Source organism: Rutilus rutilus, assembly GCF_951802725.1.
Source record: "Rutilus rutilus genome assembly, chromosome: 9".
NCBI lineage: Eukaryota > Metazoa > Chordata > Actinopteri > Cypriniformes > Leuciscidae > Rutilus > Rutilus rutilus.
In genome coordinates, this window is record NC_140223.1 from 25287816 (window position 1) to 25315730 (window position 27915).

Below are 27915 nucleotides of genomic sequence, written 5' to 3' on the forward strand. Positions count from 1 at the left end.
ACTATTGTCGTCAGATTCCCGAGCTAATGATTCATATGAGTCGGTTCTTTTTTACTGAATCAAAATACAGCGCGACCAACATACACATCTTTTCAGTAACTGTTTTAAATATGTTTATCTGTTCGTTGAAATCTGTAAATTGAATCCAGAATTCTGTACAATCCACACCTCTACCGGTCTCCCTAACATTTTAACAGGTATGGCAGTCTTTCAAGTTTAGTAATGTTTACTGTTTAGCTAAAATGCCCCTCCTTTGTAGTTGCAGTCTCTTTCAAAGAAAAAAAAAAAAACACCGAGCGCACAATACGCCGCTATGTGATTTACGAAAAAGGACAACTTTTTTTCTCGGATTGTAAGAGTGCATTAATTATTTTCTCTGACGAAGCACGTGCATTACGTAATTCACTAATTTGGTTATTATAATTTGGTTACCATTGTCAGCATCATCTACGTCAGACTAGGGCTCAGCTGAACTGAAATAACAGAGAGGAAACGTTATGTTAATACAATGCTCTGTGGACTATGACAGACGTGGGGCGTAATGAATTTGCAATTCCAGCATGATTCCAGCGGTGCGTCGGTGCCGTGGCAGCACAACACAGTCACCATGCGCAACATTCCTCGTGTGGTCGTAGGAATACTCCTCCAAAAGTATTTTCTGTGATGAATCGGGTAAGTTGACCGCATAAACTAAATAAATCTGAGAATCAAAGTTGAGACAGCAAGGTGAGTTTTAGGGTTTTGTAGCGCATTGAGCTTAGTAGAACAGTACAGCATTATTTCCCAAAGCCTTGAACTGTGCATTGTTTATTTGACCGCATGTGTATAATGGGAATTGTGATGTTAACGCATCCACCTCCACATGATCTTTTAAAGTTGAGTCGTGATCCTTGATGAAATTGAAGCCGTATAAAGCGGTGAAGTTTATGATGCTATCGGCGTAAGCGTGCGTAATTTTGAGATTGGTGTGTTGTTTTGGCAGGTTTGCGTGGTTTTCTGTTCAAACCAAGAACCGTTTCGTTTTTAATCTCTAAAACATGAGCTGGGAAGGTCTGCGTAAAATATGCGTAATTTGAAGAGTAAAGCTTCCTATTAGTATTTATTGCTTTATTTCACACCACCAGGGACTAATGGTTGTACTTTGATATTGAAGTTTCTTTCATTTTTACTTCCTTTTTATTCTTACAATTTAATAACTTTTTATAATAACGATTATTGTTGTGGTTTATGTAAATATGTGCCAAGCCTTTTGCAGGACTTCCTATCAATCAGCTACAATGTTAAAACATAAAATAAAATAAAAATAACGGGTAGATGTTTTATTGCTGGTTAGTGTGCTCTACCACCTTGTACTTGCTATACTTAGAACAGCTTAAAACGGATTTTGAACAGAATGTCATTATAAAACATTTCACGAATGTGTTTGTCTTTAGGTTGCTTCTACTTCTCGCTCTCCACCTGTTTTGTGATGGATTGAGCCACAATGTCGCAGCTGTACTACCGCAGAACGGATAACTCCTCGTACCGGGATCGCATTCCGCTGCGTATAGTGCGCGCCGAGTCGGAGCTCTCGGGGCAGGAGAAGTCCTACCTCAGCGCCGTGGAGAAGGGCGATTACGCCAGCGTGAAACTATCGCTGGAGGAGGCGGAGATCTACTTCAAGATCAACATCAATTGCATCGATCCTCTGGGGCGCACGGCGCTGCTCATTGCCATTGAGAATGAGAACTTGGAGATCATCGAGCTGCTCCTCAGCTTCAACGTGTATGTCGGTGACGCTCTGCTCCATGCCATCCGTAAAGAGGTGGTGGGGGCCGTGGAGCTCCTGCTGAACCACAAGAAGCCCAGTGGAGAGAAACAGGTTTGCGTAAAGTACTTGTTTGCTAACTCACAGACCTATCTATCTAAAACTGACAAATAAATTAATGTTCCAGAAAAACTATAACAATATTTCATAACATAACTTAATAAAGTCTTTGAAGTGGTTACTGTTTTAGATGCATGGTTTTCTGTGTTTACTGATTGGCTGACCCTAACCCTATAAGTGCCCAAACTCCTTAAAAACCTTCAAACTAGACTAGCCTGACTAGTGTAAACCAGGTTGACTCAAAACTTATTGTTAAGAAAAGTCAAATGTCTTTAAAATAAAACATATAATTTTATTTTAACTATGCAACAACAATAATATGCAAAATATTAACATGAACAGGAAAACACATTGACAATTTTGGTTTTGATAAATGATTTTGAATTTTAATATCATGCTGTCTGCACAAAACAATTAATTGCCAAATTAAGCAGGTGCCAAGAAATTGTTTTTTTTTTTATTTGGTTAACTTCTGCCAAGTGATGGATGAATTTCTGGCAAAATAGTTCTATCAGGCACACTACCTGTGATGTCAACAATAACAGAAAGTGGAGGCGTTTTCTTCTCCCTGCAGTTTAATACGCTTATTTATTTTGCTATCCTAACTGTGCATTATTATATGAGTAGTTTCGTTTTGTTATTTGCTTTTTGCATGTTTTTTTCCCTTCTCTCTGTGACCCAGAACATGCATGTGGTCATTTTTAGTCCTGAAAAGAAACCCTCAAAACGACAGAACTTGTACAGTTGGTCTGAATTTAGATGTTGCTATTGGGTCTCTCTGAAAGTGAAACCCTCAAAACATCTCTTATCAACTTCTCATGTAAAGTAAACAACCCATTATTGCAGATAGGAGTGCTTTTAGGGCTAAAAAAGGAATTACGTCTTCAACTGTCAATGCTGATATATGAACTTTTTTTCAGAGGACAAAACTGCCTGCTATAAAAAGCTCTGTGTTCAGACACTCAGGCATGTGAATTAATAACTGTTGTTCTAAAATTTAGTTTTTCAACTTTGCTCGGCCTTACTTGTATGTCCTCTCCTCTTAACTTTGATTTAATTGTCCTTTATTGGCTAGTAGGAATATACTGGATGCTGAGGCACTGATTCAGAGAAGTGATGGCATGGATGCACCAGAGCAGCTGCGCATCTGATCTTTCCTTCCGCAATCCCTGAGCGCTTTTTCTTTTCCTCTGTCTCTGTGTCTCTGTGTCTCTTCATGTCTATGTCTATTAATGTCACATTTATTAAATGTTTTGATATGCAAATAACTAAATCAGCATATCTAAAGACCACAAGAGGGCGAGTGAGTACACAGGCACGGGTTGTTGGCTTTGATTTCCTAAATTATGATTCTGATGACGAAACTATGATATTATGGCATGTGATCTTTATCATATTAGCAGGTTGTTTACGGAACTAGTCATTTCTGAACAAGTATTAAATAAGCAAACTGGATATTATGTGGGCAGAAAAAAAACTTGTTCTCTTTTGTTCTTAAGGAGAACGGAGTAATTTATTATTATTATTTTGCACAAAGGTCTTATACTGATACTGACAGCTGTCTTGATGCAGTTTCAGGCAAAATAAAAGTCTTTCAACCTGAAGTCTATTTTGCATTCATATTGTCATCCATGATTAATTATTCCACAACTGAAAGCATCTGATAATAGGTCCAATTATTTTAAAATGGAAATGACATTTTTAGCATTCTTTCCAGTTTGGGAATGAGTTGCACTGCTCAGATCAGGTGTCATTAAAAATTATACTCCGGTAAAGGGTCTTTTTTCTTTAGAAGTTAAAGAAAAAAAATCCTGTCTCTCAGCTTTGTTGGAAATGTAAGTAATGAATCATGAGAATGGCTTCTTTTCACTTATTAAACACAAAGCTCACTTGAACTGTCATCTTACTGACATTTCAAGTCAAGCCCTCTACTTTTCCAATTCGTTTCCTTCCCCTTTCCGTTCTAGGATGAGCTTCAAAGCGTCATATTGCAGTAGATAATCAGTGTGGCTGCCAGCCTGAACACGTCTCTCCAACTGGAGCCTTCATTATCTTCCTCAAATAGTCAAGCTTTTGCTGTTGTCACTGTGGGCTTGGAGCTCTTGTGAAAAGGAGGGAGATATCAGTCGAAATGTGCTAATCACCCCCTTCCTTCAAATCGCACCTTTTCTTCGCATATGGCTTTCATTTATAAACTCTCAACTAATTTTCTCTCACTTCACTCCTTCCTAACTCATTATTTTTTCTCACTTTTAGTCATTTTTTTTTAGCACATGCTGCTTGGTTTTCTCTTTCATGCTCTTTCTTTGTCTCTCACAGTTTTTTTTTTTTTTTTATCCATCTCCCCCAAATGTTGTGTGATCACAGAACTTCATGTATTAGTGTATATCTTACAGCTCCCCATTTAAATTGCATCAACACTTGCCACTAAAGGATTAGATATTATCCACTTCACTGTTTTAAAGCAGTGGATATAAGCTGGTTTTACAGATTTTACTTTAAAGGGATAGTCCCCCCAAAAATGAAAATTCTGTCAGCATTTTATTTTTGATCCCACCGAATTTCAGTCTAAACATTTTCTAAACTGTGACCCTGGCTCACAAAACCAGTCTTATGTTGCACGTGTATATTTGTGGCAATAGCCAACAAAACATTGTATGGGTCAAAATTATAGATTTTACTTTTATGCCAAAAATCATTAGGATATTAAGTAAAGATCATGTTCCATAAAGATATTTTGTAAATTTCCCACCTTAAATATATAAAACATTTATTTTTGTGAATGGATGCAGCACTAACGCCAATACAAATGGACAACTTTAAAGGCGATTTTCTCAATATTTCGATTTTTCTGTACCCTCAGATTCCAGATTTTCAAATAGTTGTCTCGGCCAAATGTTGTCCTATCCTAACAAACCATACATCAATGGAAAGATTATGTATTCAGCTTTCAGATGCTGTATGAATCTAAATTTTTAAAAAATTACACATAAGACTGGTTTTGTGGTCCAGGGTCACATATATGTTCTTTTGTGTCCTGACCTTGAAATGAATTTTATTAATATAACCATGAATTGCAAATTTTGTAAATGCATATATTTTGTAATTGCTTTCAATACATAATTGCTGGGCAATAATAAAACACCATCCAGACATTTAAGAATGTAGCTGAGATTTATGCTAATAGCATAATCAATAGGGGATTTGCAGTCATTCAATTCCCTTCATGTGCCTGGTGTATGTTTAGAATGTTCACACACTGTAGTCTTTTCATTATGTGTAAAATATTAATTGCAACACCTCAGTGTTTTCTCCAAGCCCCGTTTAAGTTTCATAAGAAATCAGGTTGATACATCTGTGAAAAGTGTAACTCTTTGGTGCTATAGTTTGAGCATTTCAATAAATCATTATGGCTTAACCAGTGGCATGAGTTTGGCGGTGGGACTAGCTGGTGCTGCCTGACCAATGGCAGGTGGGGGGAGTTTTCACCAAACCTGTTGGAAAATTATTATTATTATATTTTTTTATTTTTTTATTTTTGTGAGGGTGTGTTTACACGCGAACAATGTACTAAAAACGGAAAAGCTTTTTTTGCACTTTTCTTTGTACAGATGACAACTTTGTCAAAATGATCCCTATTCACACAGATCCGCGAAAACGAATAAAAATGCTGTATTATTCATGCCAGGCCAGTAGTTGGCGACATAGACATAATATAGAGACTATGGTTGGCGAGGTCACTTTGTATAAAGAAACACTACGCACCTTAAAGGGATATTTCACCGCTGGAAAGATGAATGTGTATTTAAATTGGGTCATTTATGTAGTAGAAATGTGAAATTATTTTAGAAGTTGGTGCTTTCTAGACTGATTTTCATAAACTTGCACTTTGAACTTTCAAAAGTTTGCATTTTCAGGCACCCAAAATGCCGCTGTCGTGTAAATGTACTGCCAAAACATATAAAGTTTTCTGTTTTTGGTTGAAAACCGAGTCGTGTAAATGGCCCCTGAGTTTGTTTGTTTCATGATGTTATCGGTGCAGCAATTAAACGACATATTTAACCAAAGGAGTCATAACCTGCAATTTTCACTTTTCCACGAGAATCAATGTATGTTATGATCGACTAACGATTATACACTGGCCGGGAAGCCGATATTTAAAAGTGAAGCGTTTGTTTACCTCAGGGTAAATAAACCAGCGCGCGTGCACGTGCACTCAAATACAAGATTTTGATTTCAGCTCCCTCTTGACGTCATGAGGTAGTAGGATATACCATATATGGACACCGCAGCAGGAAGCCCGCACTTCCCCTCTCCCCCTCATATTCAGTTCAGTCGAGAAAGATGGAGAAACCGAGTGCACACCGGACTTGCTCTGTGGTTGATTGCCATAAAAAACATGTAAATGTGTTTTATCTCCCAAAATCGGACGAAACTATCAGGGACCAGTGGATGAAATTCATTTTTAATGACGCTGTCCCAACAACCCTTTCAACTGGCGTATCGTAATGTGTGTGCGCTTTATTGTATATTATATAACTATATATGACAACATATCATTGTATTGATTTTTTATAGAATACATAACGATACATAGATAAATAAAACAAACAGTCAAGTAATAATAAACATAAAGAAAAACAACACGTTACCTGTCTAAAGAAGAAAAATATTGAATGTCTAAATAACGTGAAACAAGGCAAAAACAGCACATGATAGTAAACGTCTCATCTCAATAACCACTGTAAGCTGATAAAATAAGTAGACTACATCTCCGTTAATGTAATTGACATTAAATAAAAGATAAACCTATGTGGGAGAAAATAGCAACAAACGTACTCGGTTACTAACGTAACCTCGGTTCTCTCTAGAAGAGGGAACGAGTACTGCGTAAGATATCTTACGCTAGGGGAAAATCCTTTTCCGCGAGATATTGAAGCCAAAAATTATCCTTAATTTTGTAATAATGCAAAACGCGTTGCAGCAGCAATGCAGACATAGGCGAGACAGCTCGCGCGCCTATTGGCTGCTCTGCGGCAACTGCAGCAGCCTATCGAGCGAGGCCTGGCGTGACGTCAGACCCAATCAGGGCACTTCGCGCCCGCTGCGTCACGTCCCGCCGAAATGGGCGTGGTCTAGGCCTATAAATATCGCTCGCAGGCAGCTATTATCTGGTTTTTCATCATCGAAGCAACCAGAGCGTGTGCATGCACGGCAAGATACGCAGTACTCGTTCCCTCTTCTAGAGAGAACCGAGGTTACGTTAGTAACCGAGTACGTTCTCTTACGAGAGGTCTCTCGTACTGCGTAAGATATCTTACGCTAGGGGACCCAATGTAAAACGCCGTGCATGCTGAGATCTGACACCAAAGACCCAAGGGCGAAAGTCCGGGGTACATATAGTGCACAATCACTCAGGGAACTCACAGGGAGTCCGGGAAGAGGGAGGGGTGCAGCCTCACTCTTCCACATATAGCAGCGTCGATGGGACGCGAATTTCATCATACAGACAGGGCGGGGTACGGCCTGAACTGATGGGGAAATGTGGGTCTTACACAGTTTGCCCAGCTTTATACTGTCGAACATTGAGCTGTGCTCAGCAGACGCAGCATTCTGAGCTGATCGCATCAGGTCAGATAATACTGGTAAATCTAGACCGACAGCAGCCTGGCCTGCAGGGCGGGAACCTCTAGGTTATTAAACCTTATAAATGTAGACGGGGAGGCCCAGCCTGCCGCCATACAAATATCTTGCAAGGCAATCCCACTTGACCAGGCCCACGAAGAGGCCATACCTCTCGTGGAGTGCGCTCTGACACCCAATGGGCACTGCATGCCCTTGGAGGCGTATGCCAGCGCTATAGCATCAACTATCCATCTGGATAGGCTCTGTTTCGACGCGGCTAGTCCCTTAGAACGTCCGCTAAACAAAACAAAAAGCTGCTCCGTCTGTCTGAAAACAGACAAGCGAGACACATAAGCTCGTAATGCCCTGACTGGGCAAAGGAGGCTCGCGTCTTTTTCCTCATCAGGGACCGGTAGGGCTGACAGGGAGATAACCTGCGCCCTAAACGGTGTGTTGAGGGATTTTGGAACATAACCGTGCTTAGGTTTGAGTATAACTTTTGAGTCATTGGGCCCAAACTCCATGCACGCCGCGCTCACAGAGAGCGCGTGCAGATCCCCTATGCGCTTCACTGAAGCGAGAGCCAGCAAAAACACCTTCTTGAAAGACAGGTGTTTCAAATCGATTGACTGTAAAGGCTCAAATGGCGCACCTTTCATGGCTTCCAGAACCGTAGAAAGGTCCCATACGGGGACTGAGGGAGGTCTGGGAGGATTCAGTCTCTTAGCCCCTCTAAGGAAGCGGATGACTAAATCGTTCCTTCCTATTGACTGACCAAGCGTTGTTTCTGAGAACGCTGCTATAGCCGCCACATAAACTTTGAGCGTGGAGGGGGCCCTGCCCCCATCCAACAGCTCTTGTAGGAAGGAAAAGCACCTCCGTCACACCACAGTTTGTGGGTGACACACCACGGGCTGTGCACCAGCCCGAAAACACCGACCATTTCGAAGAATAGAGTCGTCTTGTAGACGGAGCTCTAGCCTGCGTGATCGTGTTTAATACTCCTTTAGGGAGTCCAACATGTACCCGTTGATGGCCCAGACATGAAGGGACCATAGTTCCGGGTGAGGATGCCAGATCGAGCCGCGGGCCTGTGAGAGGAGATCTCTCCTCATTGGTACTGGCCACGGGGCAGTACTTGCTAACTGCATCACGACTGGGAACCAAGGTTGGTTTTTCCAGAACGGTGCTACCAGCAGTACTGAGCATCCTTCTTCCCTGATCCGTTCTATCACCTGAGGCAGGAGAGAGACGGGGGGAAAAGCATAGAGCGGGCGGCGGGGCCACACATGGGCCAGCGCGCTCCTGCTCTTGGAGAATTTTTTTTGACAGTGAGCGTTTTCTTGAGACGCAAACAGGTCCACTTCCGCTCTGCCAAATTTCTTCCACAGCAGATGGACTGTCTGTGGGTGTAGAGACCACTCGCCTGCCGGAACATTGTTCCTGGACAGTCTGTCCAGTCCTATATTCAAGATCCCTGGCACGTGCGCTGCTCTGAGCGAGCGCAGGTTGCACTGAGCCCATACCAGGAGGCGTTCTGCCAGCCTGTACAGTTTCTCGGATCTGATGCCGCCCTGGCGATTTATGTAGGACACCACAGACATGTTGTCCGAACGGACCAAGACGTGGTGACCTTTTATTTGGGGACAAAAACGCGTCAGCGCGTTGTCTACTGCCAGCCTTTCGAGGCAGTTTATGTGCAGGAGCTTCTCCCGTTCTGACCATTGGCCGAAGAACAGTCTGCCCTCGAGCAGCGCTCCCCATCCCGAGGTGGACGCGTCCGTGGACACCACTTTCACCCTCGAGGAAGTCCCCAGGCTTACACCTGATTGGTACCAGTCGTTCGCTTTCCAGGGTTTCAGAGCTGTGACGCACTTCTGATTGACCCTGAGGCGAAGCAAACCGGGTGCCCACGCTTCGCGTGGGACTCGCGCTTTCAGCCAAAACTGCAGCGGGCGCATGCGGAGCAGGCCCAGCTGGAGCACTGACGATGCTGAGGCCATGAGACCTAGCATCTTCTGAAATCTCTTGAGCGGGACAGACGCGCCGCAGCGAAAAGAGTTCGAAAGAATGTCTACCGCGCGCTGTTGTGATAGTCGCGCTATCATGGATAGTGAGTCCAGTTCTGTGCCCAGGAAAGATATTTTCTGACTGGGTGACGGAGCTCTTCGCCCAATTGACACTCAGACCCAAATCCTCGAGGTGATCGAGTAAAATGGTCGTGTGTTCTATGAGCACTGCGCGAGATTGCGCTAGAATCAGCCAATCGTCCAAATAGTTTAGCACTCGCATGCCTCTCATTCTGAGGGGTGCGAGCGCCGCATCCATGCACTTCGTAAATGTACGGGGTGCCAGGGACAAGCCGAACGGCAGGACTGTGTACTGATATGCCTGGCCCTCGAAGGCGAATCTCAAATATCGCCTGTGACGTGACGCTATCTGTATTTGAAAATACGCGTCTTTCAGATCTATTGACACAAACCAATCTCCTTGGCGAATCTGCACAAGGATTTGCCTGGTCGTGAGCATCCTGAACTGTCGCTTCACAAGCACTTTGTTCAGTTGCCTTAGATCTAGTATGGGTCTGAGACCCCCGTCTTTTTTCGGTACCAGGAAGTATCTGCTGTATAGCCCTCCTTCGCTCTGAACTTGAGAGAGAGGCTCTATGGCCCCTTTGCTCAATAGTTTCGTCACTTCGGCTCGAAGTAGATGTGCTACTTCTGTTTTTGCCGTGGTCTCGACGCGCGCCACATAGCGGCGAGGGCGTCGGCGAAACTGCAGCGAATAGCCTCTTTCTATAATGTTCAGCACCCACTTCGAAACCCCGGGTAGCTTTGCCCATGCGTCTGCATGGATAGCTAGGGGTTGCGTTGAATACGAAGCGCGCTCCGCTCGCTCAGCGATGGAGAAGCTTCGGCGTGCTGTAACACAAGCATGGCGCTCGTGACATTTGAGGCATGGGGCGCGCTGATAACAGCGGGCAGATTGCCCGTGCTCGACTCCTCTGCGGTGGTCAACCGCAAGGGGGAGGGCTGGGCGGTTCCCGTAGGAACTGTCATGTCTATGTGTGAATGTGGGCGCGGGACAGCGGGCACATATCACACCGAAAGCATCGTTCGCTTGAGTGAAGCGAGTGCACGTTGGTTTTGTTTTTACAGAAACCGTGAGACATGCATAACGTGGTGTTAGTGGGCACTGGGTAGTGGGCACATTCACCATGTTTGAAGCGCAATCGGTCTGAGTCGATTCATGTGCGCAAGCCCTGTGTGACGGGCTGTGCTTGTGTGTAGAGATGGGCACTGGGCAGTGGGCATTCTTTCTACACATAAAGCACCATCGGCCGTGGCCGAGACACCAGAAAAATTCATGCTTATGGGATTTATCTGGGTAGCCGTAAAAACGGCGTTTGTGTGCAGGCAAGCGGGTGACAGAACCGACTTGTTTACTGCAGGATACACTGGAACAGTCACATTTACTGGAACTGAACGAGCGAGAAGTTGCCATAGAAACAGAGAGCGTCAACATGCTGGCGTTTATCACAGGCCTGCGTGCATTACAACAGGCTTGTTCACTGCAATATTGACATTTCCAGTCGCCTGAGTTCCAGAGGGGAATGGGAAATGTATAGGAAAAAGGAGGTTGGTCCGTCCGCAGCGGGACCAGAAAAACTCCCTTTTTTTTTCCTTACGCCAGTGACGCACGGAACACCATAGAAACGGTGTTTGGGTGCAGGCGAGCGAGTTGTACAACGCGCTCGTTGGCTGCAAAATACACATCTGCAGTCGCCTTTTCAGGGAACTGACAGAGCGAGCATTGACGGCATAATTTTATCTGCCGGTAGACCCGGGGATCGAACGCGGGTCTCTCGCGTGCAAAACCAGAGTGTCTGCCACTGGGCCACAGGGGGAGACACATTATAACTCAGTTAGCGCGAGTATTATAAGTCTCGGAGAAGGATGCCAGGTGAGTCCTCAGAGTCACCATAGGCAGTAACTAGCTCGCAGTGAGGGCAGTCGCCGTCAGCGAGCGCGAGAGCTGCGTGATCAGGAAAAGAGTGCAATGGGAGTGTGTGTCGCGGCGGCGAGCACACACACATACATAAACACAGTAGCAGAGAAAGGATATAACGCCGGATAGCGCAGCAGGAAGGCAAGGAAGGCGGCGCGGCCAGCGACTTCAGTGACTCGTCCCGCTGAAGGTGCTCTCTTTCAGACGGCGCAGCTTCTTATCCAGCTCCAGCGATGCGTGTGCTTCGCTTGAAGGATGAAAAATCAGATAATAGCTGCCTGCGAGCGATATTTATAGGCCTAGACCACGGCCATTTCGGCGGGACGTGACGCAGCGGGCGCGAAGTGCCCTGATTGGGTCTGACGTCACGCCAGGCCTCGCTCGATAGGCTGCTGCAGTTGCCGCAGAGCAGCCAATAGGCGCGCGAGCTGTCTCGCCTTTGTCTGCATTGCTGCTGCAACGCGTTTTGCATTATTACAAAATTAAGGATAATTTTTGGCTTCAATATCTCGCGGAAAAGGATTTTCCCCTAGCGTAAGATATCTTACGCAGTACGAGAGACCTCTCGTAAGAGAACGTTTTAGCTCGTTACCGATGTTAATGTATGTCTCAGTCAAAATGCCGAAGTTACCTGCGTGTCAACCCCCCTCCTTCCTTCAACCAATCAACGCGCCCCTCATTTGCATTATTAAAATGAGCGTCCACGACAGCCAAAACATCGCATTGATCTCGCGAGACAATAATGCCTTCAGAAATAAGGGTAAAAGTAGGTCTGTGTTTATTTTTTTTTCCACTTTTCTTTTTTAGAAGGGCCTGAAAGACTATAATACAGCAGTAGGTATCCAATGTAATACTAGGTTATGACTCCTTTAACCAACTCTCTCATTGTAGTGCATTAAAAGTCCTTTATTAGATGGTTTGATCTATGTAATATTTTAAGTTAAAGCTAGATATGGTTATATATATATATATAGTTAAAGCTAAAACACTGTAATAGGCTGATTATTTTTGTTTTATAGGTTATTATAATCTTTTTTTAGTGTTGCATTTGACAAGGATGACATCTTCAAGTCTTTAATGTCAGTCCATGCATTTCACATATGATTTTGGCCAGGCTTCTTGGCAGATTTTTCTTAGGATAATGGATTATTCTTGAGCACCAGGATTAAAATACTGCATGTACTTCATGGTTGGATGAGTCGTATGGATTAGTTTTTAAACTGTAGCATTTTAGGACAGTCAGTATCTTTTTCTTAAGATGCTAATGATGTTAATTTATCCTTGCCCTTGTCCATTGTCCTGAAAATAAGCTTCTATTTCTATAATAAGTATTTCCTTCCATATTGTGCTGTTCATGATTGTCCTCTATTTTAATAAGGTGTGCCATCCTTGCTGATGAATAGCATCTCTACAGCGTTGTGCTTCAACCAACATCATTGTATTGGAGGTATTGTTGTTTGTTGTTGTGGGCACTTTTAGATTTGCCACACATATTGTTTTGGCTAGAAAAGCTTCTCCCTTTGCAACTGGGTCACTATTATGCTTTTCGAGCAAAAACCTTGCCAAACTCCAGAAAGGATTTCACACGGTTCTTCTCTGCTACTGAAGCTCTGTAGCTACTTCAAAGTGATCATAGGCCTCTCTGTAGCCTCTCTCCCAAGCGTTTTTCCTCGTGCTCAGAGGATTTTCAGGAAAGACCTTTTCCTCGACAATGTCTGGGTCATTTGATGTAGCTTCCATTTCATCATGATTGAACCAACAGCGGATGCTCCTATTGTTTTATACCCTTCTTCATGATTTATGCATTTGTTTTTCTCTCCCAATTGGAATATTCTTTAGTGTTTATTCTCATAGCTGTCCTTCACATTTGAGATCTGAATAATAACAAGGGCTTAATTGTGTGGTTTCTATTCGGCAAGTGTGGCTATTTCAGCTATTCACAGTGAGATGGCAATTGGAAAGCAAATGCATTCTCATTAAGACAATTGTTTTCATCACGAAACGCTTGTCAACACAGGCTCTGAATACCAGTGTTATTTTAGTTGTATTACAATAAATAAACTTTTATCCCAGTACTTCTTGCTGTCATTTAGGAATAAGATTGCATGGGTGTTTGAATCGAGATTGTGATCTTTTATCGATTAATTGTGCAGCTCTACTATTATGGTTATTATTAATGTATTGAATTTGATTTTTAGATTTTCTGTTTTTATTTTAATTTCAGTTAAAGTTTTAGTAATTTTGTTGTGTGTTTTGGTACCTTTTAATTTTTTTTAATGTCTATAGTTTTTATAAATTTTTAGTAGGCCTATATCTTTCATGTTGCTTTGGCTACTAGCTGAAATAAAATACTTTTTTCATATTTTATTTTATTTTTTTATTTTATTTTATTTATTAGTTAACGTTTATTTTATTAAATATTATTTTAGTTTTCTGTTGTAGTTATAATAATAATAATAACCCTGTTGAATACTCATTCAATGTTATGCATAGTAATTTATTTTTTAGTTCATCAAATTAAATTAATTTCTAGCTGAATTTCTAGCTGAAATTAAAAAAAGTTGTAATTTTTTTTTTTTTTTTTGTTAACAATATTTTATTAAATATTGTTTTAATTATTATAATAATAATAACCCTGTTGAATACTTATTCAAGTGTATGCATTTTTACAAATATTTCATAGCATAGAACAATGTCACTAATTCAGTATTTCAGTAAACTGTGAAAATGTGTAACTTTTTATTTAAGTTAAATAAAAATATTGTTGGAGTAGGTTATAAAAGAAAATACCATTTCAGTCTTTCTATTTCAAAATGTCATGTTTAATTCAGTGTGTTACTTTGCAATAATTTGTGAAATTTATAAAAATGGTTTCAAATTCAATCCTATATCAAATATATACAGTGTACAGCAATATTTGGACACTTAATTCACAATTAAACATTTTATGACAAAATATCAAATAAAGCGGCATTTATTTTAAAGAATTGTAGCATATTTAATACTATAATTTGTTATTTCATTTGTAATGCAATGATATTCAGATATTTTTGGTGACTTTTGTGTCATTCATTTTTTGGGCCGCTGTATAGTGAAATGCAGTGTACCGGTATATATGTTTCATCAGATGAATTTAATCCATCTTTTCCCATTTCTAACCAGGTACCACCCATCCTGCTCGATAAACAGTTCTCAGACTTCACTCCTGACATCACCCCCATCATCCTGGCTGCCCACACCAACAACTACGAGATCATCAAGATGTTGGTGCAAAAAGGTGTGTCGGTCCCCCAGCCTCATGAGGTGCGCTGTAACTGCATAGAGTGCGTCTCCAGTTCGGACGTGGACAGTCTGCGACACTCGCGCTCCCGGCTGAACATCTACAAGGCCCTAGCCAGCCCCTCTCTCATTGCCCTATCCAGCGAGGATCCTTTCCTCACCGCGTTCCAACTCAGCTGGGAGCTCCAGGAACTCAGCAAAGTGGAAAACGAGTTCAAAACTGAATACGAGGAGCTCTCCCGTCAGTGCAAATGCTTCGCGAAGGATCTCCTGGACCAGACCCGGTCCTCACGCGAGCTGGAGTTGATCCTCAATTTCCGTGATGATGTCAACCTGCTGCAGGATGAGGCCAATAATGAGCTGGCTCGCCTGAAATTGGCTATCAAATACCGCCAAAAAGAGGTACCGTTCTGTTTTGAAGATGATGTATTTTCTTACAATGGTTGCATTTACAAGCACAAACCCATCACCAAACATATTTTTAAATTTGCTTTAATACTAACTGGTTTCAGGATCATTTATATATATTTTCGAAACCTGCTTGAATTGTTGAAGAAATGTTGCACATTTAAATATAGTTTTGTGATCATTCAAACTTAAGTAGTCTAGTGTGCGGGATTTATATTTTTCTAATTTATATCGTAATTTCATCCAATGTACCATACAATTAATTATTGTGCAAGACTCTTTTTTTCTTTTTTTTTTGGAAACCTGAAACTTTTGTTCGATGTTTTGCTTACTTTTATTATATAATACAGTGACATTCATATGTTTATGTGTAACTAAAATATCCAGATATTTTGGGGCTTTTTATGCACTGTAAAACATTGTTGGTTCAACTTAAAATAGTAAGTTACCTGGTTGCCTTAGAATTAAGTTCATTGAAATTAAAATACAAGTTATACAATTAAGTAGATTGGTTTAATACAAAAAAAAAAAAAAATCTAAATATGTTATCTGAAACACATTAATTATCCAAGGTGATTTGACAAAAGATAAAAACAAATAACAAACCATGAACATGATTTTTTTTTTTTTTTTTTTTTTTACAGTGTGGGTAAAATACTTCAATTTAAAGAGAAAAAAAATGCTAATTACTTCTTGCTGATTGTGATTAACACTCTCCCTAAGATTGACTAAGCTTAAAGGTTGTATCAGCGATTTCAGGCCCAAAAAAGGCACAAACATAAATGATCACATTCATCTAATCTTTCCTAACGATCCGCTAGCTGCCCGTCCCATAAGCAGGCCGTCAAAAACCGCGTCTCTGTAGGCAGCCTAGGGTCTGAGATCTGCACACAAAAACAATTGGTTTCACCAACCACTCAAAACCAAAATAAATAGTGTTCCAACCAATCACTGACAACCAGTGCAACGCGTGCAGTCAGGAACCAACAACCAACGCGTGCAGCCGTGCACGAGCGCAAAACCTCACAACACCCACCCCCTGTCGGTGATTGGTTGGAACACTATTTATTTTGGTATTGAGTGGTTGGTGAAACCAATTGTTTTTGTGTGCAGATCTCAGAGCCTAGGCTGCCTACAGAGACAGCTAGCGGATTGTTAGGAAAGATTAGATGAATGTGATCATTTATGTTTGGGCCTTTTTTGGGCCTGAAATCGCTGATACAACCTTTAAGGACAAATGAACTTTTTTCCACATGTATTGTAATGTTAAGAAGGTCCTCTTAGCAATACTTGAGGGGTGCCAGATGAAACTCAAGCCTCTATTGTGCATTCATTTAAAAGCACTGAAGTGTTACAAGCCCAAACTAAAAATCGGGTAATTTTCTTCACACTTGAAAAGGTCATCACATGCCTCAGCGCTGTATAGATCTCTTAAAAGATGCCCTTTTGACCTGTGATGACTTACTGCAGTGTAGGAGAGAAGAGTTAATCCACTTTCAGCATGTAGTGTGGGTTCATATAGCTACTAATTACTTTGCCTCTTGGATCAAGTCTGTACACGTTTCATTGCTTTGTTCAACAATAGTCCACATCCAGAAGCCATGTTCACAGCCCTTCTGCTACTTTGTCATTTTTTTTAAATGCAATGTGAAAATGAAGAATCATAAATTCCAAATGCATTTTAAATTCAATTACAGAAATTATATACATATTAAACAGCAATTCGTGACATATCCTGCAGCCATTTTGCTCAAATAATTTTGCCGCCTTTTGCCAGTACTTTAGGATTTTTTTAGATGAATTATTTGTTTTGTTTTGTTTTGTTTTGTTTTGTTGCTTACTGTATGCGAGTCAAATCACCTTTATTTTTATATAGCGCTTTATACAGTACAGATTGTTTCAAAGCAGCTTCACAGAAAACAATAATTCAATGATGCAAACATAATTCAATTCTGCTGTAATGCAGCTCTAAAAAAAGACAACAGTAAACTGTCATTATTCAGTAAAGTACATTGTGTAAAGTACATCAATTATGAAACGAGTTCAATTCAGCTATAAAGCAGCTCTGCAGAAAACAGTGATGTCATCATCCAGCTAAGCTGAGTTCTCAGCCAATAGTTTCAGTGCAGTCAAATCATTAATATTGAATGTGAGTTGCATAATTATCCATTGGTCATAATCTTCTCAACCCGTGATCATGTTAGACATGAAACCATTCAGATTAAATGGCATTTGTTCCAGTAGTCACACAATCATTGGAAATGGCAGAGACAGTCACACCGGCACTAATCGTATTACTCTAAATGTAACTAGAATGTATCCAATTAAGCATGTGAATATCCACTATACAATCAGAGATCAGATCAGAAGCAGCATGCTTTGTATTACCTCAGATGTTCAAAGTTTGTATAACATGATGGCATGGTGGTCTGACATCTGCAGAAGATCTGCTAAGAGCCTATACATCACAGCCAAACCTCCTTAAAGAATCTGATGGAGTGGGAAATGATAGCATGTTTTGTGAAGGTAAAGCATTTTGTGCTTAAATAGTTCATAACTCACATAAAGGTCCATGTGATGTAGATTTTGTCACTTTTTCCTCACTTTTCATATTCCGGTAAATTCATTTTATTTGTTGTGTGAATATTTCAAGCTGTTGTAAGTTTAGTTCTGAAAGCCTCCATTATGAAAAAGAAACAGGAGAAATGAACTTGGTCCTGTATAAAGTCAGTTGGCATGTTTTTAAAAAAATTTTACTGGTTGCTGTAGAGTGCAGCAGTAAAACAGTACACGTTCTGACAGTGTTTGCTTAGCATGTTTCTTTTTATTTGAAGTGGCGTCCCTATTTGTCCCGTTGAGGTGTATTAAGGTGATGTTGTCAATTGCACAGCAGCCCCGTGACAGAGTTCTTTATTTGATCTGAAGAACAGATTGTACCGTGCTAATCGGCCCTGACGGAGAACACTTAAACTCATCTCAGACTTGACCTCATCGCCTTCAGAACGACTGGCTCGGCTGTAATGAGGATGCATTTGTTTGTAATTTGGTTAGGCGCCCTCCCACTTCCGCTTGACATTTTAGATGCTTTGTTAATGGCTTTGGGCTGATCACAGGAGACAAGATGAAGAGGATGAGGGAGAAGAACAAATAAGCAGCTAGAACAAGAGTCAATATATGGCTGCGAGTTGCTGTTTCAGGGCCAAGCACATAATTAAAAAATAATGATTATTAATTTTTTTTTTCTGCACATTTTTTTTTTTTTTCTGCACATTTTTTTAAGAACTTTTTTAACAATCAATTGTCACAACTGTTTGCTGGAACATCAGAACTTAATTGCTTGTGTTGTGCCAGTAAATTGGACAATGCCACCTAAATAAAAAATTGTTTTTGTCATCACACTGGTCAAAATGTTTAGATGTATTTTTCTCCCTGGAAATATTTGTTGAATGGGTCATTTGGCATGTGATGGCTCACACAATGAAAGAATGTTTAGTTGCGAAGAGTTTGACAGTTTCAATGAGAATCAACTTCTGATCAACAAGCCATGTGCATTTAGCTTCTGTGCAAATTGTAGACAATTGTACTTTTTTGCACACACGCCAAAACGCATGCAGTTCTAAATAAGAAATTCAAATCAGATCTTATTGCTTTGAGAGAGAAAAAATCGTATTCGAGAATTGAGTCAAAGCGATTGAGGAAAAACTTTAATATAACTTAGAGTAGGTGGCTTATAGTGCATACTTGGTCATATACTGAATTACTTAATTCATTCTGCATCCTTATGAATGATATAGTGGATGTGTTAGAAAGGGTTATTATAATTTTTAATTTTGTTCTCATTTTGATTTTACATTTTACATTTACATTTTAGTTATAGTTTAGTTTTTTTCTGTATTTTATAGTTTTCGGTTTTATCTTAGATATAATATTTATAACTTGTATTAACAAAATGTCTAAGAAAGGACATGAATAATACAAATTTTTTAGCGTTTCACAACGTCTATGCCTTTGGATCTTGGCATCTAAATGGCTGCTTTGTTTGTTTTTTTGGCTACAAAAATATGATTGTCAAATCACGTTACAAACCTTTGTGTAAGTGTTTGACTGCCATGCAGTATGAAGCAGCATGCTGACTATATTGTGTTGGAGGCTCAGCAGTCTGAATGGGAATAAATGAGAGAAACTCAGACCTCCTGCCTTACTGTTCATGTTCACTTCATCATTCTGACTTTATTAGACACTAATGCTCACTTTACATGGGTATATCCTGGAGTCTGGCTTTGGGGAAACTGCTGAAAACACTGATGTATAGTTTGCTTGTGCTGTAATTTAATTTTACTGACAGTTTATGGCTCAGTTAGACTGGAATACATGGCGTAATGATGTTTCTTTGAGTTGATGTTCCTATGTCATTAAAACAAAACAAAAAATATGCCAAAGTAATATATGTACACAGACATAAAATTCTAGTAAGTCTTGTAAATGGTAAAAATGGAATATTCTGGGAAATCTGACCGGAAAATTCCTGATTTGCCAGCTTGCTTCCCAGACCACCTGTTCATACTTGGATAGTAACGTATGATTTCCCTGTATTCTCCTCTCTTCTTTTCTCTCTCAGTTTGTAGCTCAGCCAAATTGCCAGCAGCTGTTGGCCTCTCGCTGGTATGATGAATTTCCTGGCTGGAGGAGACGTCACTGGGCTGGCAAGTTCATCACCTGTGTCTTCATCGGCCTCCTATTCCCCCTGCTCTCCCTGTGTTACCTGGTGGCACCCAAGAGCCGCTATGGCCTCTTCATCCGCAAGCCTTTCATCAAGTTTATTTGCCACACCACCTCTTATTTGACCTTCCTCTTCCTCCTGCTGCTGACCTCCCAGCACATAGTCTCTAACAATCCTGATCGTCAAGGACCAAAGCCCACCACGGTGGAGTGGATGATCCTACCCTGGGTTCTAGGTAACACCACATCCCTACAGAACTGATATGATTTCATAATCTGGTCCTAAACTGAGCTACTGTATTTGTTTGTGTATTAGTATACACTAGTGCAGGGGCCCTCAGACCTTGATTATCTGGTTCAGGTGTGTTTAATTGGGGTTGGAGCTAAACTCTGCAGGACAGTGGCCATCCAGGACTGAGTTTGGACACCCCTGCACTAGTGCATGGAAAAGTTTATAAATGTCTAAAAGAATTTGAGATAGAATTGTGATTCAATACTTTAAAGGCAAAAATACCAAAATATTATAGTAACAAATTATAATAATAATAATGACCCTTTACAATAATGTTTAATTCATTAACATTTTACACTATTCTTTAAGGTTAATGCTACTATTCAAACGTTTTGCTGTATTTATTTGATCAAAATACAGTAAAACAGTAATAATGTGAAAAATATTACAAGTAAAAAAAATTCTTTTCTTTTTTTAATACATTTTATGTCATTTATTCCTGTGATAGCAACGCTGAATTTTCAGCATCATTACTCCAGTCTTCAGTGTCACATGATCCTTCAGAATTCATTCTAATATGCTGATTTGCTGCTCAAGAAACATTTCTTATTTCCATCAATGTTGTAAACTTTTGTGCTGCCTAATATTTTTGTGGTAATCGTGATACGTTTTTTTAGGATTCTTTGAGTAGAAAGTTCAAAAGAACAGCATTTCTTTTAAATAGGAATCTGTTGTGACATTATAAATCTCTTCACTGTCACTTTTGATCAAATGTGTCCTTGCTGAATAAATCATAATACATGCATTTTAACTTAAGACATGTGTAATGTTAAAAAATGTATTAGTACATATACAAATTAACATTACCCATTAATATTAATAAATATATATATTTTTTAAATAATTTTTAGTTTGATACCTAATTCATTAACTAATAAAATAGTTTATTGTATAAAGTTACAACTAAAATAAACAACTAAAATAATACAAATCCATTTTTGTTGTAAGTAAAATAAGATAAAATTGCAGTTTTACTATATGTTCTCTATGCAACATTTGCAAGATTCATCTTGGGCCAGTTCTTTGAACATGAACCAACAAAATCTCTTGGCTGCTCTTGCAGGATTCATATGGACTGAGATCAAGCAGATGTGGGATGGTGGATTTCAAGATTACATGCATGACTGGTGGAATCTTATGGACTTTGTGATGAATTCCTTGTATCTTGCAACCATCTCACTGAAGATTGTTGCATATGTCAAGGTATGTTACATCAATCACTGGTGGGAATCACTTTGGAATGGAACTAGAGTAAGTTACTCTTCCTTCTTTCCTAACAGTACAGTGGTTGCAAACCCAGGGAAACCTGGGAAATGTGGCACCCCACATTGGTGGCTGAGGCAGTGTTCGCCATTGCCAACATCTTCAGCTCTCTACGCCTCATCTCGCTTTTCACCGCCAACTCTCACCTAGGTCCTTTGCAGATATCATTAGGGCGGATGCTCCTGGACATCCTAAAGTTCCTGTTCATCTACTGCCTGGTGTTGCTTGCCTTTGCTAATGGACTCAATCAGCTTTACTTCTACTACGAGACTAGTGATGGCATGAACTGCAAAGGCATTCGCTGCGAACGTCAAAACAATGCTTTCTCAACGTAAGTCTCGGAAAAGGCCTAATATCTAAATTCCTAATACCTCATATCTCAATGCATAATTTATCTATTTTCATTGTCTACTACACCTGCATTTTTATTTTTATAAATCAGCTGAATTCGAAATAGTTAGTCATTCCGGCCCCTAGGTTACAATGAAAGCTGAAAAGTTGTGTATAAGTTGCAGCTGCATATCCTAATTTTGTTTGTATTCCATTTGTAGGCTATTTGAGACCTTGCAGTCTTTGTTTTGGTCAATTTTTGGATTGATCAGTCTGTATGTGACTAATGTCCAAGCTGACCACAAGTTCACAGAATTTGTGGGCGCCACAATGTTTGGGACCTATAACGTCATCTCCTTGGTGGTCCTCCTCAATATGCTTATTGCCATGATGAACAATTCATATCAACATATCGCTGTAAGTCCTTTCTGAGGTCTGACCTGAGCACTTGTAGATATATCTTCATAATGTCCTACTCTAGGAAATTGTTGCATATTACACCGTATTTTCTGAAAAAATAAGGCACATATGATTATCGCACTGGGTCAAATTGCACAGACACAGTAAGTCACATCAGTGTTTAAGTCACATTTTATTGTTATATTCAGAAATTATGTGAAATACCATATTAAATATTTACAGACAGTAACTATAAACAGTGTTGGGGGTAACTCGTTACAAGTAACTTGAGTTACGTAGTCAGATTACTTTTTCAAGTAACTAGTAAAGTAAAATTTACAACAAAATATCTGAGTTACCTTTTCAAATAAGTAATGCAAGTTACTTTGTTTACCCATTTATTGACTGACAGTTCTCTTGTCCCCATGTTGAGAGAAATCGAAGTGAAGAGGCTTTGTGTGTAAACATGGTTCTTGTAGTTCTAGACTAAATGTGAGCTTGCATTTACTCATCTCATTTGCACGAAAAAGATTCAATATTCCTTAAAAATAAATAAAATCAGAAAACAATGCAGAATCAGAATACTATGCAAACATTTTTATGCATTTAATCTCACTTTATTGACCAATGTATTTGCTTCTGACCTTCGATGATTCAGTTAAACCATAAGCAAAAATGACTATAGATTTTTTTTTTTTTTTTTTTTTGGTAAAGTAAGTGTTAAATTTTTTTCTCCTGCATCCTATTCTTCCGTTAACCAGAATGGCTGCACAGCTGAAAGGTTTGTTTGAGCTGTGCCCTCTACTGTACAATTTGCATTTCCTTCAGCCTGAGGCTTATTATTTCACTTTTGGTGGGAAAAGGTCTTTACATTTGCCAAAAAATACCACTTTTTTTGTTATTAAAAAACAAAGCCCAGCCCAGGTGGAAAAAAGTAACGCAAAAGTAACTTAACACATTACTTTTCTTAAAAAGTAACTAAGTAATGCAATTTTCAAAGTAACTTTCCCCAACACTGACTATAAACATATATTTTAGTTCTCTCACTGCATACCAAATCCTTTAAATTTAACAGTATTCAGAGCAGCACAAGATGAAAAATATAAGTATAAAACAAACATAATTTATAGTGGAATAGTGGAAGGACAAGCCTAAACAAATTTATTTAAAGCAAAACTGAAAACTACTGGCATGTGGGAAACTGACATTCCTCTCTTATTCAGCACAAATCCAAATTAATTTTTTTAGATTAGTTGCATTATATAAGTATTTCTGGAATATAAGTCATAGTACGTTTTAGATGATAAAAAAAAGACGTGACTTATATTCTGGAAAATACGTCACTTTTGTATGAAAGCATCTGCTGAGAACGTGTACATTTCTCATATTTATGTGTTCTGGCTTTTCTGAAGGACCATGCTGATATTGAATGGAAATTTGCCAGAACTAAATTATGGATGAGTTATTTTGAGGAAGGAGGCACCCTGCCACCTCCCTTCAACATTATCCCCAGTCCCAAATCCATATGTTACCTGATTACATGGATTAAGGTGACTGTGTTCAAGAGGAGGTCAAAGAGGACCGAGACATTTGGGACAATAGGGGTGAGACTCTGTGAAAAACTGTTTATTTTATGTCTCTTCTTCTTTGGTCTTACATCACAGAAATGTGAATTTTATAAAAAAAATTGCGAAAAGGTTAATATTATGTTATAGTTTAAGGGGAATTTCAACTAAATATGTGTCATAAGATGTCTAGTGTGCATGGTTGTCTTTGAATCAGCAGACACTTTAATATTGTTGGGGACAGAGAGAATCAATGCATTACAAATATTCTTCCTTTTGTCCTTTCAGAGAAGAGCTGCTGAAAATGTGAGACTCAACCACCAATACCAGGTAGTTTTCCACTAAAAAATACTTAAAAACTATTTCACCATACAGTTCTTTCTCTATGATTTGATTTCTTTGTCATTGTTCCGTCAATTAATTGTACTGCTATTTCCCTAAATGCAGGAAGTCTTGAGAAACTTAGTAAAACGATATGTGGCCGCCATGATTCGAGACGCCAAGACTGAGGAGGGTCTCACAGAGGAGAATTTTAAAGTAAGCATTGAAAAATTATTTGTCTACAAATAGCTTTGTAAAAGAAATATGGTAACACTTTATTTTGAACATTCTGTTGACTATAAGTAACTTTGCAACTGCATGTCAACTTATTCTAACCCTAACCCCGGTTTCACACCGCAAGCGTCAGCGGCGCTTGAGCAGCGCGTATTTTTTTCGGCGTCCATGTTAATCAATGAGTGCATTCACACCGGGAGCAGGAGCAGCGCGTGAACAGCAGTGCAGCGGGGGTTTCGGCGTCCGGTCTATTTTTTGCTGTGCTGCTCACGCTCAATTAAAGTGAAAGCACACTTTTGATGGACAAAATAAATGTGATTTAACACAAAACGTGCTCAAAATGCACAGAATAAGAATGTCAAGAGTTTTAACAACAATGCCAATGTCTAGTGTTTTAACAATTATGCCAGAAAAGTAAATTAAGTAGGCTATAACAAATATGTGTTTACCCATTTAAATTTTTTAACTATTCATTTTGGATGAAAGTATGGTGTATTATTATAAAAAATAAAATAAAGTCAAACTAGCCACAAAATACAATATAAACTTTATTTGAGTTTATGTAATACTCCAATACACAGACACTATGCTATACAGTATAGGCTCTAGTAAACATGTGCATGCGGCAGATGACGTAAACACAACCTGTATCAATGGATGACACGAGGCTGATCGTGGAGGTCGAGAAAGTGCTTTATGACCCAAAAAACAACACGTTCTAAAAGTAATTAAAACAAAATGTTTAAATACGTACGGCGGTAAAGTAGACCATGAACAACGATTTTAGATAAAACAAACTCTTCCAGGTATTACAAATATTCTGCAAGTTATAATGTATAAAAACAAAAATGTTGAAAGAACTTACCCATTGTTTGAAATGGTTATATTGTCTGCCGAACACGCTTTGCAGCCGCTGCTATGACGCTGTACTTATACGCTTCCAGTGTGAATACTCGCGAGAGTCTGCTGCTGCAGTGACGATGTAGTTGCGCGGACGAGCCGCTCACGCTTGCGGTGTGAAAGAGGGGTTACCCTACCAGTCTACTAACACTCTAAGTTAGTTAGTAGAGTTAGTAGACATGTAGGTGCAATCTTACTTTAGTCAACAGAATGTGTTAAAGGGACCATCAAAATAAAGTGAAACCAAATATATATATATATATACATAGAGAGAGAGATATATAGATATAGATATAGATATAGATATATATTCACATTCAGTCTTGTACTTTACTCTGACACGTATTGGTGTGGATGAAGCATTACATCACAGCAATAGTTTTAAGTTATCAGTGCCATTGTAGAAGTACCCGTATATGATATGACTCTTGATTAATGTATTTTGCAAGTGTCTAATAGTAGAAAGAGATACAATTCTGAGATAAAGTTATATGTGGCGGGTCATGTGATTTCAACATGGCAGCCACCATGAGGTGACCTCTTATAGGTTGAATAAAATATTATTTTCTTTCCTATATCAAATTAGTACACATGTACATTGAAATTAGTCTTCATCTAATTTAAATAAACATTTTAACATGGTTATCAAAATACTAGTCATTGTGAGAAACTTTTTAAATGAAAAACTGCACCTTTAAATAAGCGATTCGATTATGAGACACAAGTAATTGTGGACTGTCATCACTTCAACAGGAGCTGAAGCAGGACATATCTAGCTTCCGTTATGAAGTCATTGGAATGATGAAAGGCAACCAGAAAAGTACTCGTGCGAATAAGCCGGGCACTGCGGCCTCCGATGCTTCTCATCCAGACTGTTCGCTTCAGCATTCCTCGGCTCTTCAGCAGAACAAACTACATTTGTACGATGTCACTGCATCGCTACAGCAACACAACTCTGAGGAGACAAGGGAGTCTCTCGGTTGTCAGGTCAATGGATCACCAGTAGCTTTGATTGACCCGATGCTCAAAGACAAAGCCAGGAAGGACTTCCCTAAAGAGTTTACAGACTTTGGGTTATTCCCGAAGAAACATACCAGTCTCAATCCAAATAAGATCTACTCACTCGCTGAAGAGGCAACAAAGGAATCAGATCCTGATATATTAGACTGGGTGAGAGAGGAAATGGTTGAGAAACCTCTGGCTGGAAAGGTTGAACAGGAAGAGAATGAATCAAAGTGCCTAATGGAGGAAGAGGGAAGTGTGTTGGAGGACCAAGAGAAAGAGCACATTGTATCTTCACATGAACATTAGATAAACAGACCTTTTGTAACCAAGGATTATCTGAATCTCATATTTAGCTGAAGTACTTCTTGAAGTATCCTCTCTTATGCACTAATATGGGCCAGGTTTTGTGAGATGAAATTAGTCTCAGGAAAAGATATTTGCTTGGTTGGTTTTGGACTCAAGAAACTTCCCAGGACTACAGACTCCAAAAGCAACCATAAATCTAGAGGAAGAGAAGTGGAGAAAGCTCGGGAAAGCACTATACACTGACCTGTTAAATAGTATTTTTTATATATATATCATCATCATCATCACATTTTCATTGTGCAGCATCCTTTCACTGTCATTACCGATTGAAAAATAACAATCGTGTTATTCCCTGAAAAAGTGTTAATAATGCCCAGAGAAACTGCCTATTATGGTTGGTATTATTATTATTATTATTATTATCATTATTATTATTATTATATAACATATGTACTACCGTTCAAAGGTATGAAGTGACTTTTTTTTTCAGCAAGGATGCATTAAATTGATCAAAAGTGACAAAAATCTTTAGTAACGTTATAATTGTCTTTACTATTTCAAAGAAATGCTGTTCTTTTTCATATATCAAAGCATCCACAAAAATGTGTCATGGTTTCCACAAAAATATTAAGCAGCACTATTTTTAACAATGATGGTGATCATAATAAATGTTCTTGAGCAGCAAATCATTATTATAATGATTTCTGAAGGATCATGTGACACTGAAGACTGGAGTAATGTTGCTGAAAATTCAGCTTTGATCAAAGGAATAAATTACATTTTATAATATAGTAAAATAGAAAACATTTAAAAATCTTACCGACCCCAAACTTTTGAACGGTAGTGTATAAATGAATAAGAATAGAGTTTAATCGCATTTGAGCTCCAAATGATCTAGATGTAGTTCCACATGATGCACAGCCTAATTTAAAAAGAATAATGACTATGCAATTTAAGTATAGCACTCATAATAGGCTACGGATGTCTATGGGTCAGGTTACCAGATTTCTAAGCACTATCCTCAATATTGTGATGTTGGATAAGGTTCTAACTCTTGAAATGTTCTGTGCTCTTATAAGTTACAGTTTCACCTGACTTTCATGGACCACATGACATTCAGTAATAATTCATCTGTGGTTATTTGAGAAATAAAAACTCTCCTGGCAACATGCTCCAAGTTTCGGATTCTTTGACATCTTTGTGTTCTGCTTACAAAGTCTCCCCACAATTGCTAGCATCTATTTAGTATTTTTTCAATTTCATATTAAGCATGGATTGTAAAACTCGGCTATTAATGCTCAATCTTTTGTTACATTTATTCTAATTTGAAAAACGAAGACATCGTGTAGGCTACTGGAGTTTTCCCTATGCACACAATGTCATCTCTTATTTTC

At 39.2% G+C, this 27915-nt stretch overlaps 1 protein-coding gene across 1 annotated transcript; it reads left to right on the top strand.

Annotated features, from left to right (window-relative positions):
* Positions 1 to 27644, top strand: trpc4b (transient receptor potential cation channel, subfamily C, member 4b). The gene is made up of 12 exons (XM_084419031.1): positions 1 to 197; positions 530 to 672; positions 1434 to 1861; positions 14663 to 15181; positions 19806 to 20142; positions 21262 to 21401; positions 21479 to 21792; positions 22013 to 22208; positions 23603 to 23794; positions 24044 to 24085; positions 24203 to 24292; positions 25964 to 27644. Exons 3-12 carry the CDS (start codon positions 1484 to 1486, stop codon positions 26519 to 26521), a joined length of 2766 nt encoding a protein of 921 aa, XP_084275157.1. The 5' UTR covers positions 1 to 197; positions 530 to 672; positions 1434 to 1483; the 3' UTR covers positions 26522 to 27644.
* The last annotated feature ends 271 nt before the right edge of the window (positions 27645 to 27915 follow it).

What these genes read in the sequence shown, in the direction of transcription:
- trpc4b (XM_084419031.1), top strand. Translation starts at nt 1,484, where the DNA reads ATGTCGCAGCTGTACTACCGCAGAACGGATAACTCCTCGTACCGGGAT. An exon ending in ATTCATATCAACATATCGCT is followed by an intron (nt 22,209 to 23,602) that starts GTAAGTCCTTTC and finishes GCTTTTCTGAAG; the next exon opens with GACCATGCTGATATTGAATG. An exon ending in GACTCAACCACCAATACCAG is followed by an intron (nt 24,086 to 24,202) that starts GTAGTTTTCCAC and finishes CCCTAAATGCAG; the next exon opens with GAAGTCTTGAGAAACTTAGT.